At 41.3% G+C, this 18,640-nt stretch overlaps 1 protein-coding gene across 1 annotated transcript in view; it reads right to left on the reverse strand.

The window, feature by feature from the left end:
* The window catches only part of MATCAP2 (microtubule associated tyrosine carboxypeptidase 2), a 28,261-nt gene extending 19,267 nt beyond the window's left edge, over positions 1-8,994 (reverse strand). The window contains exons 1-2 of the mRNA XM_066572140.1: positions 8,885-8,994; positions 669-1,315 (exon numbers count right to left, since the gene is read on the reverse strand). Of these exons, the coding sequence (XP_066428237.1) occupies positions 669-1,315; positions 8,885-8,909 (672 nt within the window). The 5' untranslated portion in view covers positions 8,910-8,994. The remainder of the gene's footprint in view (positions 1-668; positions 1,316-8,884) is intronic.
* Between the last annotated feature and the right edge of the window lie 9,646 nt (positions 8,995-18,640).

Consider the following 18,640-nt stretch of genomic DNA (forward strand, 5'->3'; position numbering starts at 1 on the left):
AAACTTTCTTGCTTTAAATTATGTTTCATGTAAACCCATTTAGAAGGAACTGTGCCTTTATCCCTGTAAAATCCTGTAAATTTCAGACAGGTTTTCATTTTTTTTTAATTAAAAAGATTTTATTTCAGTTTTAGTAGTGCATTCTCATCTTTGATGCACGTTTCAAAGAGCAGGGGTGTGACAGTGTCCACAGGGGTCTGAGGATGAGGGAAGAGATGAGGATCTGACTCCACGTTTCAGAAGGCTTGATTTATTATTTTATGATATATATTAAATTAAAACTATACTAAAAGAATAGAAGAAAGCTAGCCTTCTGATGAAATCCTAAGAATAGAAAAATAAGGAATGAATAACAAAGGTTTGTGGCTCGGACAGAGAATCCGAGCCAGCTGGACTGTGATTGGCCATTAATTAGAAACAACCACATGTGACCAATGACAGATCCACCTGTTGCATTCCACAGCAGCAGATAACCATTGTTTACATTTTGTTCCTGAGGCCTCTCAGCTTCTCAGGAGAAAAAATCCTAAGGAAAGGATTTTTCATAAAAGATGTCTGTGACACAGGGGAGAATAAGGAGAAATTACTTGCTACAAACAAAGCCAAATACCATGTAGGTGTAGGAAGAAATAATCAATGGAAATGGAGGGGAATAAAAGCAACTCTACCTGCTTAAGAAATCTGTCGGACGCATGGCTGTGCTTAGCTAACACGTTTGGCAGAGCAGGGTTTTCATATTCAAACTGAGGATTGTACGTGAAGTCCGAGTCGAAAAACTTCACCTTCTCTTTCTCCACGTTGGACGGCTTGATGGCAGTCAGCAAACACAGCTTCTGCCCAGCGGCATCGCCCTCCTGCCCATGGCCTTTGGAGGCCGGGGCCTGCTTTGGCCTTGCGAGGCTGGAGTGCTTCTTAGCTCTGCTCCGGGGCCGGGCCGGCGGGGCCGGGGCGCTGCCGAGGGCGGCGGCCGCGGGGCCATTGCCGAGCAGCGGCGGCTGCCGGGGCCCGCAGCGCCGCCCGCCCGGCAGCGACAGCGGCGCCTTCCCGCGGCTGCCCCGCGGGCTGCAGGAGCGCTTGGCGGCGGCTCTCCGGTGCTTCTTGTGGTGCGAGGAGGGCTGCTTCTGAGCGTGGTGTTTTTTCTCCTCTTTGCTCTGCAGAAGGACGTTGTAGCTACTGGTTCCTGTTGTGAAAATGTCCTTAAGGATGCCAGAAGGAGGATGCTGGAGGCTGTTTTCATTATTAATGTTCAGCTTGTGTACTTCCAGACTCAGGACTGATTTCCTAGAAAGCTCTGTCTTAGGCCAGTGAAGTTTTTCTGCATTTAAAGGAAAAAAAAAGGAAATAATGAGGACAAACTTAATTTTCACAAAGTGAAACTAATGTTAAGGACTCAAAACTGCAACATAAAGGAAACAAAATGTCTTAACTGCAGTCACATCGCATTAATCTTGACATCTAGGCAAAGGGGAGAACTGAGTGTGTATATCACTTTTGAACAATTAGACTGGGACCCGTAAGGTCCAGCTAAACGAGTGTTTTATGCCTGCATCTCCAGGCATGTGAAAAACGCCAATCACTTGTTTTTAAAATTTTTAAAGTTCAATAGTAATAAAATGGTTATAAAAATAGTAATACAATTAGAGTAATAATAATTTGGACAATTGGAATTAGGACAATATGAGACAATAGAGACAAAGAGTTACAGACGTCCGGGTACCTTTTTCTGGGCAGCACAAGCCCGAAAAAGGACACCCGTTAACAAAGGATTAACCCTTAAAAACAACAACCTGTTGCATATTCATACACTTCATACATGATGCATAAACTCCATTCAAAGACAGGATTCTGTCTGGTCAACGTCAACTTCTTCCTCTGAATCCTAACAGCGCCTTCAAGGTGGGAAGAAGTTCGTTTCTTCTGATAAGAGGGCAATAAATTCTTTTTCTCTGAAAGATTTAGGTGTCCTGTGGCTGCTATCTCCCTGCGAGTCCTTTCTTTAAAAAAAGTATCCTACATAGCATAGTTTCTATTTTAACATTTTTTATAACCTAAAACTATATTTAACACACTACTTAAGAGAATTAATACAGCATTACTTTCTAACACAACACATATAATATTCATTTTAATATTTGCGAAAAGCCAGTCATAAAATACATGCATTTTTCACAATGCACAACTACACTGCTGGCAGGTAAGAACTTAGTTGCTTAAAAAAAGACTGCAGAACTTCATGAACATCTACTGCTACATTAACAAATGAATAGTTTTGAGCTGATTGATTGATCTTTATCATGCAAGGAAGGCTTTCTGTAAGGACAAAGAATAACTTAAAACATAGGAAGCTGCATAGGAGCATGTGAGCAGTGTTTACAGTGAAGTCCCACAGGGATCTGTGCTGTGATACAAGCAGTCTGGTGTGATCTCATCTGCAAAATCTGATTCACAGAGTTTACTCTCAGAAAAGGGTGAGAACATTGGAAAGGGCCAGGCACTGTAAACAATTTTCAACAGTATATGGATAGTAATATATGTTTAAAAGACTTCAGTTTCACGTGTTAATACAGTTTCAGTCTTAATACAGACAATAAGCTATATTTGGAGAGGCAAGAGAGATCAGCTAGTTACACTCCTGAAAAGCCTTAAGACAGTGTGTGTTTCACGTAATCAAAGTTGTTCTACCATAACAGCTGGCTTAAAAAAACAGTTGAAAAGAAACATTATACTCAAACTAAGTGCAAGAAGCAAAATAAGGTTTCTTTAATTAGAGTGAACCATCCTTTCTTGCTCTGACCCCTGGCATAGCCTTTGGGGAAGACTGGTCCCTGGTGCAGACCGGCTGCACAGAAAAGTCATTGAGGATTAAAACTGAATTTAACATTTGTGCTGGCTTGTTAGAGAGAAGTGACCTCACTTCACTGGTTCTAACCACCCCCTCCTCTTGACAACCAGTTCCTCCCAGAACATTAGGTGAGCTGAAACTACACATACAAATAAGTTGTGCCACAGAGAAATATTTCCTACATCTGTACCTAAAATAAAAGGATTCACAGAACAGGAGATATGGCTGTGGCATGATTAAAGCCTGCAAAAGGGATTTGAGCTTCATCCCCCAGTTATATGTAGTTGAACTGTAATTACTTTACATACAGTAATTATACTCTGAAGGTAATAGCAGCAAGAGATCATTAAATCCCTCCAAGGTGGAAAAAAAATCAACAGCGGCTTAATTTTGGATTTATTTTCACAATAAAATTCAGTTTTGCTCCCAACATAAGCACCATGACAATGTATTTCATGCTGTTGGACCTCTGTCAGTTCCATATCAACCTCTGTTCCTCAGCTCTCCCGAACATCCTGCCCTAAAAACCAAAAAGACCAGAGATCCAGTTTGCATGAACATGTGATGAGTGATCTGCAGCCAGGGTGTTTTCTCCACTGGAAAGAAAAGAGGTAGAAGCATTAGATTATTCCCCTTCACTAAAGCACGTGTATCCTATGCAAACTCAGTTTTCTTCCATCGTAAGTCTGTGAATCCTCTTTCCATGCTTGGCACAGGAGCGTGCTCCTTGGCATTCCTGTTCAAATTCTGTCAGATTATTCTCATCACATATGTGACAACCTGCCTACATGGCTTATCTTGCTCTCCCATGAGCTGTCGTGGTTAGAAACCACAGTTCCCCATCACAAGGAGAACAACTTCAAACTGAATACATAAGAGAGACACATTTTTTGGATAACAGAATGGGATGACCATGCTCGTATTTCTGGTCTTTTGAGACTGATTTCAGACCTGTATCAACTGCTACAGTATGAGAATCCTTACTTTTAAGAAGGGTAGGTGAAAACTAAGGTTTCCAGAATGTCTGAACACATATTAAATTTCTGAGCACATGACTTTGCTTAGGTAGACAAAATTGGAGTTGGAAATTACACAGCTACTTCTTAAAATATAGATAAAGAAATAACAGGATCCTAGAGGCATTAATGCTTCACCTTCTCTATTAACCAGCTCTTAAAAGCCACAAAGAATATAGAAGCCTTAAATTGCTGCTGTAAAGGAACAATTAGAACTAATATCACACAAGTATCTAAGAAGTGATAAAAAAGAAAAAAAAATAGAAATTTAATTCAAGGAAACAACTCAAAATGACCTTAAACCACCCATTCCCTCCCTCCCCCAAAGCTTGTGTCAATCTAATACCAAAAACCCATGACAGCAAGCTGTTAGAGCTAAGAGGTACAGCTGGCCAGTAATAAATGCTTTTATATGTAGACAATCACTGAATGCCCTAAGTCAGAATTCTCCTGGAAGTGTCACAAATTGTGGCTGAGTGCTGAACATGCACTGGCAGGTTTCACATGCACATGGCTGATATCAAAAATAGTTGTTCCCAATCTGTAGTTACTTTATAAGAGCAATCTTGTAGCAAAGTGATTTTTCAGCTGCCAAACTAAGTGTGGCTGTCCTTAATTTTCTTCTGACTAAAGGATACTGTTCCATGCCTATTTGTGCTGGAAACCTAGAATCAACAGGTAATCTGGCACATTTGAAATATTATAATAGACAACAAAGCAGTTTTCACAGAAGTCATTTAACTGCTATTCCAAAATTTTGTACAGGTCTTCTGAACATCATTACCAAATAAATGAGAAAAAAATATTTGAGACTATGTCAAAATCATGTTGCAAAGCACCAAATTTAAAATCCTTTCTCTAGTACATTTATTTAAGCTATAACATATTTTAAACTCACATCTGTAAATCAGACAGCATCAGCCAAATTAAGAATATACAGTCTTCTAGGAAACTTGTCTTACTATATCCAAGAGCTTCCACTGATTAGCAATGCCTGGTGATTGAAAATGAGGTCTAGTATTTTGAATATAAAACAAATTCATTGCACAAAAACAAATTCACTGCCTCCTGAAAACCTGCTTCAGTATTTCAAAAAGTACTGAGATACTGTGCTGCTATAAAGTAGCCAGTTGGAATGGATTATCAACCCAGATTAATTGCATGGATTGCTTAGCAGTGATTCCCAGCTTTTAAATTCTGGATACCATTGGACAGATTATTTCTAAAAGACATGAAAAAGACAAATTGAAAACCACCATGCTATGGTGTAACACTACGTTGCATACCGGAATACAGATATCACGCTACAGATCCCATAGGTTTTATATTTTGTATCTCATCCACATGTGCTACATGTGTTCTGAGAAGTACAAATCTGAATTTCCTGGCTTATTTCTGTTTTTCCAGTAGAAAATTGTCAAAGAACATATGCCCCGGGCTCTAGTCACCTTTGAGAACCTCCCTCATGTAATTTTTGTACCAGGATTCTTTTCATTGTTCTCATTTCCTAACACTCAACAGTCACAAAGCCACAAGCCCTTTGGCAATCAAAAAAAAAACCCCAAAACCCACAACAAAACTAATATAGTCTTTTCCTAAAAGATTCTCTCCATCACATTTACTTCCATTTATTTACACCTTGTTCCTTTCTGCAACAACACTAATAAAAACATGGTCCTAGAGGCACAGGTGAAATATTACATGCAACAATCTGCCACATTTGGAGTGCAGTGTGATGGCAAGGGATAAGCAAGGAGGGGACAGAAGGGCTGCCTGTCCCCTTTTTGTCATAATTAGGGTACCAAAAAACAGAAAGCCCTCCTGTTAATGGCAACTTGGTCTGTCTTGGGCTTAAAGAGTAGACCTCTACCACTCTTGAGTGCAATGTGTTCAATGGCTGCTGTCCTATAAGCTGGGCTATCAGGGCAGCCAGCCAGCCAAAGACAACTACCCCTGTGAGTCTAAAGAATCTCACAAGAGAGCAGGTTGTGCCCTAGCCAAAATCCCCTCATTGTCAAGAGATCAGTTGGAACTGGCAGTACTGGACTTACTCCATCCTGCAGACACAAGTGCACTACATGTCACAGAACAGTTCAAAATACCATAGAATTTTGCAGAAAGAGGAGTTGTATCTGTAACTTCCATTTATGCACAAGTAGCTATTCCAGTGTCACAGTAGTACTAGAAAAGGGATGGAGTCCATGAGTGCTAACAGAGAATATGTGGGAATCACAAATTTCATGACAATTCTGCACTTATGAAACACATTCTATATATAAATTGCATCCCAGTTACTAGCCTGGAGCCTTGCACCACTGCAGACACTGCCTAATCTTGTCAGAGGTTATTTGTTAGAAAAAAATATTAGATTTTTATGTTATATTTAGGAGCCAGGTCATATGATTGGTCTCTGTCCTTTAGAAACTAATGGATTGAGCTAATAAGTCGATAATATGCATGGTAAAATCCCAGCGTAAGCATTTTTCTAGCCTTTGCAGTGTGCTGTATAAATAATACCTTCCTCTAGACGACAGGGCAGCTACTATCCAAGCAGCTTCTTAAATCCACAGGTGGAATGAGGTTAATGACAGGTATTTGTGGCACAGATATCCCTGTCTGGCTAGCCTTGCTCTAAAATAGCAGAGAGCTCTTGCAGTTTTCAAGCAGCTGTCACTCAGGTTATATATGCACAGTGAACAAACCCTGTCCAAACTCCAGATGTCATTAAGGTGGTTAGCAAACATGTTCATGGAGAACTTCCTCCTATCCTTGGGATGTAATGGTCTGAGCCACTATTTTTGTTCTTAAGATTACCATTACCATGTTAGAATATGGCTGAGTTTCTTTTTGCTGAAAATCAGAAATCATTTCAAGGCTGACTTCAATTTTCAGATTTATATGAATGCAAATAATGTATGTGATCTATCTACAAGCAATAGTTAAGTTTGAAATTGTGGGATGAGAAGCAACTACACGGATGTGACAAGTAAAATTGTTCCTTTGATACACTGTGCAAAGGTACAACTACCTTTACAAAGGTAAAGAATTACAAAGAAATTTTTATCTCCAATATTCAGAAAATTTGAATAGATTCACAATCCCCTGTAGTTTATGGGCTCTAGACTGTATGGCTTGTCTCTGCAGACGGCTATAGAAAGAATATTCTGAAGAAAGCATACATAAAGTGTTGTATACGAACCTGTAATGTTCCACTGCCTCCCAAAAACTGCAGGCTTGTGTTTGTGGCATAACTGAATCTCCCCACAAACCTATATTCTATTTCTTCACCACTGGAAACCCCTTTAAAGTTTAAAAACACCAGTTTTGAACAGAAGCTGTCAGGTAACTTGAACTAGAACACACTGGAAGCTTTGTCTATGATTGAACATGGTTTAACAGCAGAATTAGGCAATGAGTTTCTGTAAAAACACTGACATTGAGTTACTTTCTACTTTCACAAGCATCTTAGTTATTAACTAGAGCCTGTATGATATTGGGAACTTTTACATTTAACCTAAGACTCTTTTTTCTCCTCCACTCCCAAAATATCCACCTATTTACTTTTCTCCTGTAAAGGTGTTACCTGTCATCCAGCTTTTAATTCTGAGCTCCAAAACCAAGGGCAGGTTTCAGATATCAGCCAACTTGTATATCTCATTAATTAGCTGTCAGTGTTCATAAGTAACTATGCATTTTTAGGGATGATTGGCAGTTTGGATTTTCTTCTTTAAAATGACAATGCTATTTGAGATGTACCCCTTCTACCAAAAAAAAAAACAAAACCACCAAACAAAAAAAACCAAATGTATGGACTGACTTGCAAGCAGTTTCCTGCACGTTTACTTCTATATTGAAATACAGTATTATGTAACTGACTCCAAATTTGGGCCCTTCAAATTAAATTACATGGGCACAGTAATAATCAATAAAAGTGAAGACTTGGCTCTAATGAAATCAAGCAACAAACTCCTACTGATGTAATAAACTCAGGATATAATCACAGAACACTGATTTACGGGCAGACCTGCACAGGATGAAACTCTCATCCAAGCAGGTCCCTGGCTTCTACTGCAACACAGGTGCAGTCAGGAATATTTGATGGAGGGATATGGACTCAAAATAACTATTTTTCACAAAATCTCATCCTTTAAGATTGCAGTGGCTATTGCACACCTCCAGGGTTGCTCTGATCGATACCATGGAACTTTATTTCTGTTCCCATTATCAGAAGTAACATTCCAGTCATATCCATGCACAGATGGAACAGCATATCAATTATGCAGAGAAAGAGTAGCTGTAAGAGATCTTAGTTATGATTGCAAGGGTATTGAATTAAGACACCTCCAGCAGATTTCTTGTAGATAGATTTCCCCGTGGAAAAGTAACATTGGCTTGAGCCAGCTGAAGTAATGACACAAGAAAGGATGTCAAATTTAAACAAGGAAAACATCTGTTTTCAAGCAGCAACTGCATTGTACACAGCACAAGAAGCCAGTTTTGTGTGGCACTACGTACCTGCCTATATTATCGTTATACAGTTATAACAGAGGTTTGAATACATACATCCTATAAGGATTTGTTAACTTCTCTGAGAACGCAGCAAAGGGTAGAGCCAAAACGTGTAAGCACCAGATATAACCAGCACTAGTTTTTCTGGCATTCTCCCTTGCATTCTCCCCGCTCCAGCGGAGCGGGTGTCACCTCCGCACTCCCCGGTGTCGCGGGGCAGGGCCCGCAGGTGACACGCTCGCTCCCCACTCCCCGCGGAGGCACCTGCTCCTGGAGCCAGGCAGGTGTGGAGCCCTTCCCCCGTCCCCAGGGACACCGGGGGGGTTCCTGCTCCTGGAGCCAGGCAGGTGTGGAGCCCTTCCCCCGTTCCCAGGGACACCCCACCGACATCCGCGGCGCCGCCCGGGCGATGCCTGCTCGCTGGGCGGGGAAGCGCTGGCGGCCGGCCGGCTGCCCCGGGCGCGGCGGGGACCGCGCCGCCCCCGCTCCCGCTCCCGCTCCTGCTCCCGCTGCTCACCGGTGACACAGATGGACTCCAGCATGGTGCTTCGCCGGGCAGCGCCGCCGCTCTGCCCCGCCGGCTGCCCCCTGCGCGGCGGGCTCCCTGCTCCCGGGCGGGGAGCCCAGAGGGGAGGCGGCGGGGAGGCAGCGCCCGGCGCCGCGGGATGCACCCACCTCGCCGCCTCGGCGGATCCGGGGAGCGCGGCTGGCCCCGGGCCGGCAGGCGGGAGCCGCGCCGGCAGAGCCCCCGCCCGCCCGCCTCCGCAGACTACAAGTCCCGGCGGGCTCCGCGGGGCCTGAGCGCTGGAGGGGGGCAGGGCGCAGACGCGCTGCACCCTGGGATCTGTAGTGCAGCTGTCGGTGTCCCGGTGTGCCACCCCGCCGACGCCACCCGGGAACATCAGTGCGCTGTATCCCACCGGCACGGCTGGTCCCAAGTGTCAGCAGCATAGGCGAGGCTTTAGTGTCATCCTCTGCTGGAATCCAGCGAGCATCATTCACGCACAGACCAGGGCTGCAGTCTTCTGATAATCATCAGCTACCATCATTGCTGCAATTGGTAATAGTTGGTGTGATTGGTAATTATCTGCTGGATCTGTGGCAGGCAGAGGAAGGACTGCATGAGACAAGGGTGCTTAGCAGGACATGTGCCACCCTGGGAGACGGGTCTTGTGCTTGGGAATGTCCCATGTAACAAGAAGGGAGGAATTGCATCAGGGCAACGGTTTAGGGCTGTAACTGATGGTTATCATACACTGATAAGTAGTAAAGAGAATTTAAAGTAGAAGACAAACTTTATATTACACCCTCCTGTCGCCTTATTTGTTGTGCAATCTGTTGCTTTGCTTGTGAAACTTTTCACTCCTTGAAATACAATCTGCGTGTTTTAAAAATGAACATCAAATAGGAACAAGTTATTTTATCTTAGCAATCGTGGTTGTGTAACCCATTAATGTAGGCGTGGTGTAGGAAGATTCTGTACTTTTCATGCAGACCTAAGGTGACTGCTGAAGTCAGATTACACATCAATACATTTCACTGTGTTAATAACACATTTACTTTTCTTAAATGGTCAACATTTATTGGAGAGAGTAATTTAATTGAAAGTGATTTACCAGCACAATAGTGCTTAACACAGATTATGGGAGTGTAGTGATCTCCCAGGGAGAAGAGAGCTGGAAAGTTGTGTGGTGCTTTAGTTGAGTATCTTAAATATCTGCCACGTTTGTCTCATCAATAAATCCATATCTGCAATGTGCTCTACACAGAGATTCCCTCCTCTGCACTGTCCAGTAACAACTGGCTGTATCATCAGATAGCAGTGGAGGAAATTCTACGGATCACAGCTTGTTGACACTTCAGAGGTTCCCCTTCTGCCTCCTGTTTGGAAAAGTTTTACTGAGTTTTATAAATCTTTCTTAGACAGACATGCATACTTGCAAGTATGCAGTCACGAGACTGAGTAAACACTGTTCAGATAGCTCTGTCTGCTTTCATGTCAGCCTTCACAGGCAATTATTGAAAAACCAAAATTAAGGGTTTAAAGCAAATATTTTCATTTTATTTTCTATTGTCTCACACACAGTCAAACCCAGGTACTCTTAAGACCAGTTATGAAAAGACTGAGGTGTCATTTTTCTCAGTTGGTTAATGAGGAGCCAGTGCTGAAACACACTTCTACCTAGCTGACAAATTTGATGTCTCTTTTAACTTAAATTCTTTGAAGATTCAAAAAGATATATGCTCTGTCAACATGTCCAAGTTTCACCTAAAATACCCTCTAAACTATTTTGCTGACAATATCGCATCTGGAACTTGCAGGCTTGTCTCCAAATCTCAAATTGCAGGAACTGAATAAACACTTTTAAATTTAGAGAGACAAAGCTATCCCTAATGGGTTAGAATTTGCTTGTGATACATGGCAATTACAGGAAAAAAAACCCAAAAACCAGTGAATCTGTTCAAGCACTACAAATAATTAGCACAGGTGATGAAGAAATGATAGGCAGAAATGATAAGAAATGATATGATGAAGAAATGATAAGCTGCTAAAATATAAAGTCAATGTACCATTTTAATGAAACTTCCCAGAAATTTAGCTGCATAGACCCTAATTCTCCTTCTAGAGGTGCTCTTTTATATATACTTGGATGCCATAGCAATGAAATTAGTAACTATCCAGCTATCTTTGTGTATTTCACACATCTACCTCCTCTTCTTGCTCCATCCAGTGGATTCCTTCTCTCCATCTCTCTCATCTCCTGCCTGCTTCTCCCTGGTGTCCTTTTTCCCTGAGTGCTTGGGTAGTCAGTCACCCCTGAATCTGCTGCCTCCACTTTGTTTTTTTCTCCTTCCCCACTAGCCTCTTCCTTTGCAGGATGGCGTGAAGGTTTTTTTAGGTCATACCAGCTCCTGGCTGTAGCAAGAGGATGCCAAAAGCAATAGCAGCAGAAGGCACAGAGGAGGGATGCTAAAGGGCCACCTGTCCCAGCTTTCTGCTTCATCTCCGAGCAAGCTTTGTCACATTTGTCGATGAAAAGCATAACATGGAAAGGTCAGTTGAGAAAAACATTACTGAATACCTCATGACAAAAATGCTGCACACACACATATAGAATTATATAATTTTATATATATATATATATGTATAGTGTACCTCTAGCAGTTCTGACCTTAAAGACATCTTATCTTGCAAGTCTGTCTGAAAAGACAGCAGGGAAAAAGACAAGCTATTCTGTCATGAAAAAATTTCTGGAGGCTATCAGTGCAGCTGGCACTTGTAGCAAGATGAGGGAACATAGGGACAAATTGTGATGTTTAGATGAGCCACACTGTGGAATACAGCTTAAATGACACAGTTCCACAGTCCAAATGGATCTATACCCATTGTTACGAGCCAGAATTAAAGGGGACATGCATCTTGTATTTCAGCTTTAACGGAACATTACTTCCAGATAATTTCGGATTTATGTGGTCATGTCTTCAGAGGTAATGTCAAAGTCACTTGATCAAAAACACTGCAATGTCTTGCACACAGAGGAGTATCTTTATAGGAATATTAGCATCAACAAGCTCTGCAATGTGTACAGTTTGGAAGAGCAGTGACACATTTTATTGATCTCTGTATCTGTCAGAAGCTAACATTGCAAAATTCCAACACATACACACATATAAAAATATAGATGTGTATATCTGCATATAAAAACATACATATAGATGCATATAAAAATATAGATGTGTATATCTGCATTTGGATTTTAAATATGTATATGTGTGTATATATATATATATATATATATATATATATATATATATATATGTACACACGCTTGTTTTAACATTGGTTTTATTTGGTTCCTTCCTCATATTCACACCATCTTTCCATCACTTCTCTATGACTACAAAGAATCACTGATGAACTATGAAAGCTACGAACGAGAGTCCTTAACTAACTCTGCATAATTTGGCACAGCTTCAGGTCCTTCAGAGTGGCAAGGTCAGCCTTCCCTCCCCACTTAATGACTCTTAGCTGGCTGAGTATCTCCTGACCAAACAATTTCACTGACCAAGTGACTCCAACTGACTGTCCTTCCAGACATATTCTTTCTAGAAGCTCCTTCAGAAATGTCTGACGTTGCCTTCTGATTCCAGCTGGGTCTTACACTCCTAGTACACAGCAAATGCAGCACATGCTTGTGGGAACTGCTTACTCATAGACTTATTCAATGGGACTGCTATTTTAAGATGCACAACTTGATACAGCTCCAGTATTCAGATTGATTTATCCACTGAATTTGTTCACACTTTATGCTAAGGAAGCTCAAAACCGTACACTTAATGCAACAAGGGCAAACAAAACATAGGCAAACCTTGCAGTAAAGTACAGAGAGGTGAAAGCAATGTAAGATCCTTGTGATGTGAACCTATGAGTGCACCTGACTGTTGTCTGCCATCATATGAGGAAAGAAATCTAAGATGTCTATTGTACACTCACAAATGCACTTATACCGACTAATGAAAAAGAGGCGGCTTTCCTGTGGCAGAGAAGTGGCTTATAAAAATGTAACAGTCACAGTAAAGCATTCACCACCTTCAGTGTGGATTGATGGACCAACTCACCCCTCTTGACCTTTCCTCCTCTAACCGTCTGTCCACTTGTGCAGCAATGCCTTGTCACTACAGGGGTCCCTCTCACAAAGGCAGGGTGCTGCCTTTGGCAGGGGCAGGCAGGACTGGCAGACAGCACTGGCAAGCAGCCGAGCACAAGCTGCCTGCTGAACTGCAAACACCAGCAGATGAATCACAGGTGCCTTGCTGTGGCAACACAAATACCAGGTCAGGCAGCACAGGCAGCACCAGACAATCTGCCCTGTGCTGGCTCTGGCTGGGGTAGAGTTAATTGTCTTCACAGTGGCTGGTGTGGGGCTGTGTTTTGGATTTGTGGTGAACACATGGTTGATAATATAGAGAGGTTCTGTTATTGCTGACCTGAGCTCACACAGAGCTGAGACCTTTTCTGCTTTTCCTACTGCCATGCTGGCCAGGAAATGCATGGGAGATTTGGAGGAGATGGAATCAGGACAGGTGACCAAAACTGACCAAAAGGACATCCCAGACCATGTGACATCATGCTCAGTATATAAACTGAAGGGAAAAAGGAGGAAGAGGGGGGATGTTTGGAGTGATGGCATTTGTCTTTCCAAGTCACTGCTATATGTGGTGGGGCCCTGCTCCCTTGGAGATGGCTGAACACCTGCCTGCCCATGGAAAGCACCGAATTAATCCCTTGTTTTGCTTTGCTTGTGTGTGCAGCTTTTGCTTTTTCTATCAAGATGCCTTTATCTCAACCCGCAAGTTTTTCTAGCTTTTACACTTCCCATTCTCTCCCTGATCCCACTGGTGGGGGAGTGAGTGACCAGCTGCATGGGGCTTGGCTGGTGGCTGGGGTTAAACCAGAGGCCACAAAAAATGACAATCTATTATACATTTGTGCTTTGTGCCTTTTGAAGTTGGTCAACTCTTTTGTGGTGCTGGGATAATTTCAGTTGAAAAGCAAAGTTTTCCTAGTAGTGCATCATTGTTTTTGGCTTCTCAGGTGAGCAATTCACTTATTTCTTAACCAACCTGAAAAAAACACCATGTTCCTCTCTCTATTGCCATTCACTTTCTTATCTTTTCCTCTTCCACTTTGTTTATTTGATCCCCTAGTTTTTGCTAGTCCAAGCTACACAACAGACTTATAAAACGAGAAGGGGATATCCAACAAACACAAAACACCTCAGCAGATTTTTATAAGAAACAAACTTACTATTTGTGCAGTGATAAGTGTGAGTACATGGAGTTTTGGAGGCATCTCTCACCTACATGCTGGGCCCAGCACTATCCGGCAGCAGGAGCTCCAGTGCTGGGAGCAGGGGACCCTTCCAGCTAACATTAGGGGGCAGTGATGCAATAGCTGTGGAAAGGGTGATGATGTACTTCTTCATCAAAGCATTTCACTTCATGGGACATCCAGATTCTCACAGTTAGGACAGGATTTGTAGAGCAGAAGGGACTTTTCCTGGCCTGGAGAAGGTGGTCTTCTGGTAAAACCTGTTTTCAAGGTGAAACACTGACTCAGTGAGGGGCAGAACCCAAGGTATAAACTCACTCTCTTTTTCCAGTTTCCAAGTACCTGCCTGACATTGCTACTGAGCTTTACTTTGCAGATTCCCACATAGTTTGTGAGGTTAAATGGGGCTATAAAACAGCTGAGGCTATTTTATTTATTCTGTGAGGAATAAAACCTTCCAAGTGGTATCAGTGACAAATTCAGCCAATGGAAAATGTTCAGTAGTGTTGGGGAAAAGAGTAAACAAAACCAGAGGTATTTTCAGACTTCATTCACCTACACCTCCTGACTGGTTTTGGAGATTCCCTGGCTACCTCCTCATCATGGTGTTAGTAGAGTCCTAGAGTAGGAGCTGCAGCATCTCTGAGATAGGGACAGAACAGGGCAAACACTGTCTTACCTTGTTACAAACCTGCCAAGTTCAAAAGAGATTTTTGGATTTGACATATAAGAAAATAAGATGCCCATACCAACCTGCTTGCAAACAGCTGTTAGGGAGCAGCAGCTACCTTCATGGCCCAAGATCTGCACCATCTCCATGTGGGCTCTGACTTGAGGCAGCCAAAGGCCCTGGAGATGTAGAGACACACGTTCAGAGTGCTCACAACTATCATCACCATGGGAAGAATTAAAGAAGAATTATTTTAAGTAACTTCTTGGTCATTTCCATTCCCTTTGCCTTCTTTCATGCTTTATTGTAAGGTGAGGCAACCCTTTGTCATAATACACCCAGGCATTTGGTAGCACAATGTTTGTACTATAGACTGCTAATTTAGGTTTTACTCCATCAGATGTTTCAGTCCTTCTCATTAATGAAAAGACGTGGTCTTATTTTTAGATTCCTTTAGTTAGCCTATTTTCTGTGTCATATTCGTTTGTTAACCAGAAACAGATTGAAATATTAAGGATATTTACTCATCTCTAACATATCCTCAGTGCAATTATATATGTAGTTTGTACTGAAGCTGAGATGACATAAGGGACCAGTGTCCCTCTTGGGTATATGTGTGGAAAATAAAATTTCAGTTATGTTTATTTAAATTTCAGTAGAATTTGTCCCATAAGAAACATCTGTTTCTTATTTCAGATATGCATTTTTTTCCAAATGTTGAAAAAGGGCTTTCCAAAGACACTGAGCAGCCTAAAATCCTGTCTAAGTAGCACCCTCTAGTGTAAATATGCTACTTTTGCAGAAAGGATTTCATTATACTGTATGGTTGATTTTTTCTAAAGAACTGATATAGAAAGTGAAAAAAGCTACTGTGAACTCACATAAAACCCATTTTGTATCCTTATCATATCATTTCCCTATTTAGCAAAGCATATAGGCTACATTTAATTTGAAGCACCTATTTTGGTTTTTAAAACTTTCAGGTGAGTTTGTAGGTAACATTCTTGACCTTCCTTATAAATAATTTATTTTATGTGTGTCCTGTAGTTTCATTTATTTATTTGTAATATGATGGCAAGAGGCCAGAAAATTATCACCTGTTAAGCTTACAGCCTCCCAAGTCTTTAAAAAAAAACTAGAGCTGATAGAACACTTTTTTTTTTGGTTAGTGAAAAATGGTTTCTCAATGAGAATGTCCTAATTTTTCCATTGTTCAGAAAATATTACACAACCATAAAAAACAATTTGGCTGGTGAAATTGCTGATGTGATTATGTGATTACTCCATTTGCACTATATTGTAGTTGCAAGCAAGTCTCAGATGCTGAGAGTAATATCTTGGTCTAAATTAACATAGCAGCATTTAAGTACTCTCATTCCCTTTGCTTAATTTTAGAATTTTTATGTCAGCAAATGGTACATCTGTACCGTATGGATAAAGGAAGAAAAGGGGGTATTTTACCTTGAGACACAAAAGAAAGAAGTCTAATTCTCCTTCTCCTGTGTAAATCAGTTAGGAGACCTAAATGAACAGTGCTAGTGCAAACATTTATAACCATCTGAAAATGCACCCCTGAAAACAGTCATTACACTTTAAAAATTCCTGAAGGAAAACCTGGCAAAGTAAAAATGTTCTTCAAGCCATGTTAAAAGAAAAATTACTGGCTCCAGTGTATAAGTTCTCAACTCCCATGAAAACTGCAAGCCAGCGAAAACTGTTCCCCCAGTGCTTTGTATTGTGTTATTTATTGTTACAGAAAGAATTTCTTTTCATTAGCTTATGCCTGGCAAGACGACATCTTAAACCACATCATGTGAGGGGAGGAGACAGTGAAGGGTGTGATTCATAATTTTTGAATGCAAAAATCTGGCATAAAATATAAAGCTGTTGAACGGGCAGAGCTGGCTCATTGTTCTGCTGGTTTCACATGGCATTCCTTTCTTTCCCTCTCTTTTTCTTTGTGCCTTCACACTGTGAAAGATCAGTTGATTTTTCTTCCCATAAGTTGCTGTAGAAATAGTTTTACTTATTTATTAAGAAAAATATAACTCCAACTGAAAATTCCATTGCTAAGAGTTATACCCCCACCACTCTGCAAACAACAGGCCTCATTTTTATATCACATTTCCTGAAAAGGATTGACTTTCTTTGGCTCCTTAGAGTGGTAAAAGGATAAGATATATTTACTATCCACTGGTTCCTGGAAGCCAGACATGATTCCTTGACAAGATGAGAAACTAAGTATTCTATTTACTTCTAGCAGGACCTTGGTAAGTCTGGATCGAAATTATGAAGAAATTATTGGCTCTGTAGAGAGCAAAAGGGATGGACATTTGTCACATATATACTGCATTGATTTAAGCAGTTATACACTCCTAGAAATCGCCATTTCATTTTTCAGGGTACACTGTATAGAAATACATGTTATAAGAAATTTATTGCACAGATTAAGAATCATGATTGTCCTCTTTTTAATAGTAATAATTAGCATATGTCAGTGTTACTTACACATCCTTACATACACTAACAGTGCAGCCACCCCTGTTCTGCTGGTCCCCAGGCTAAGCATCATGTGCTGTGCTGTGTCATTTGAGCTGCACCATATAAATCTCACAGACCCAAAGTAAAGCAGAAAGCATGTTTAGATTGCAGTAATTCTGTAGTATTTAAAGGGCCCAAATTATACACGAATTTTCCTCCTTTGGGATGGCAGGAGAAAGAAAGGACTTAACAATAATTCTCTCTATTTTCTGCCAATAACTTTGAGCTCCATATTGGCTATTTTGTCTTCTGGTGTTTTCCTGCATTCCCTACTGCTTCATTAAAGGAATTTTTCTGTTGTTTACCAGTGATAGCTAAACCTAGTTTCTCTTGAAGGAAATAAAGCCTGTTCTTTCTTATCACTGAACAGGCTGGTTCATAGATTATGAATGAGTGACAAGTCCCATCTGGCAAGTCCTCATTTTCTGCCTGTGTGATCAAGTTCTGATGCTGGACCTCAGACTCCGCCAACCCATGTTTATCTGAGAACAGTGCAGAGATGTTTGTTTGCCAGTGTCCACTCTTGACAATTTCTTCAGAAAAGTATTATTTGACATTGTACTTTTAGATTCTGCTGCACACTGATGCCATAGTGTTTGCAAATAGGACACTGGAAAGATTTTTTTAATCAGGGCCAATTAGAAGTGTTGGTTTGTTTAGCAAGGCAAAATAAAGGCTGAAAGAAGAAAAGTAAATAAAAAGGCTGCCCATAAATAATTGAAGAGGCAAGAAGCACAGCACGTGTGAAGAAGGCATTCATGCGAGGTAATGAACACTATTTGCATAGGAGCAAAAAGGTCTAAAAGGGTGCCAGTATGTATGGACACACTGGAAATTTGCCAAGACTTATTCATTTGGGCAGGCAAGCCTATAGCAGCCTCCTGATGGGAATGGCAGATATGGAAAAAACAAGCTGTATTTGTGATTATACTGAAAACATGTATGTGAAGGGTGCTTGGGGCGGTGCATGGATAGCAAGGAGTGAACCTCAGCAACAAGTGGGTCTCTGCTAATTCCACATTCACTGCGAAAGGTGTGCCAGTGAAACGGTGCAGGGGACAGCTGTAGGAAGAGGTGAGTGAGGTTTCGTGAGACCCACAGACTGTAGCATGAGGAGAACCTCAAGAATTATGAAAAGGACCCACAAGTTTCACAGCTACACTGGGGTAAGTATCCTCTGTATTTACTGTGTCACACAAAAATAATGTTTTCTGCTGACATCTCCATGT

This window comes from Molothrus aeneus, chromosome 1, assembly GCF_037042795.1.
Source record: "Molothrus aeneus isolate 106 chromosome 1, BPBGC_Maene_1.0, whole genome shotgun sequence".
Taxonomy (NCBI): Eukaryota; Metazoa; Chordata; class Aves; order Passeriformes; family Icteridae; genus Molothrus; species Molothrus aeneus.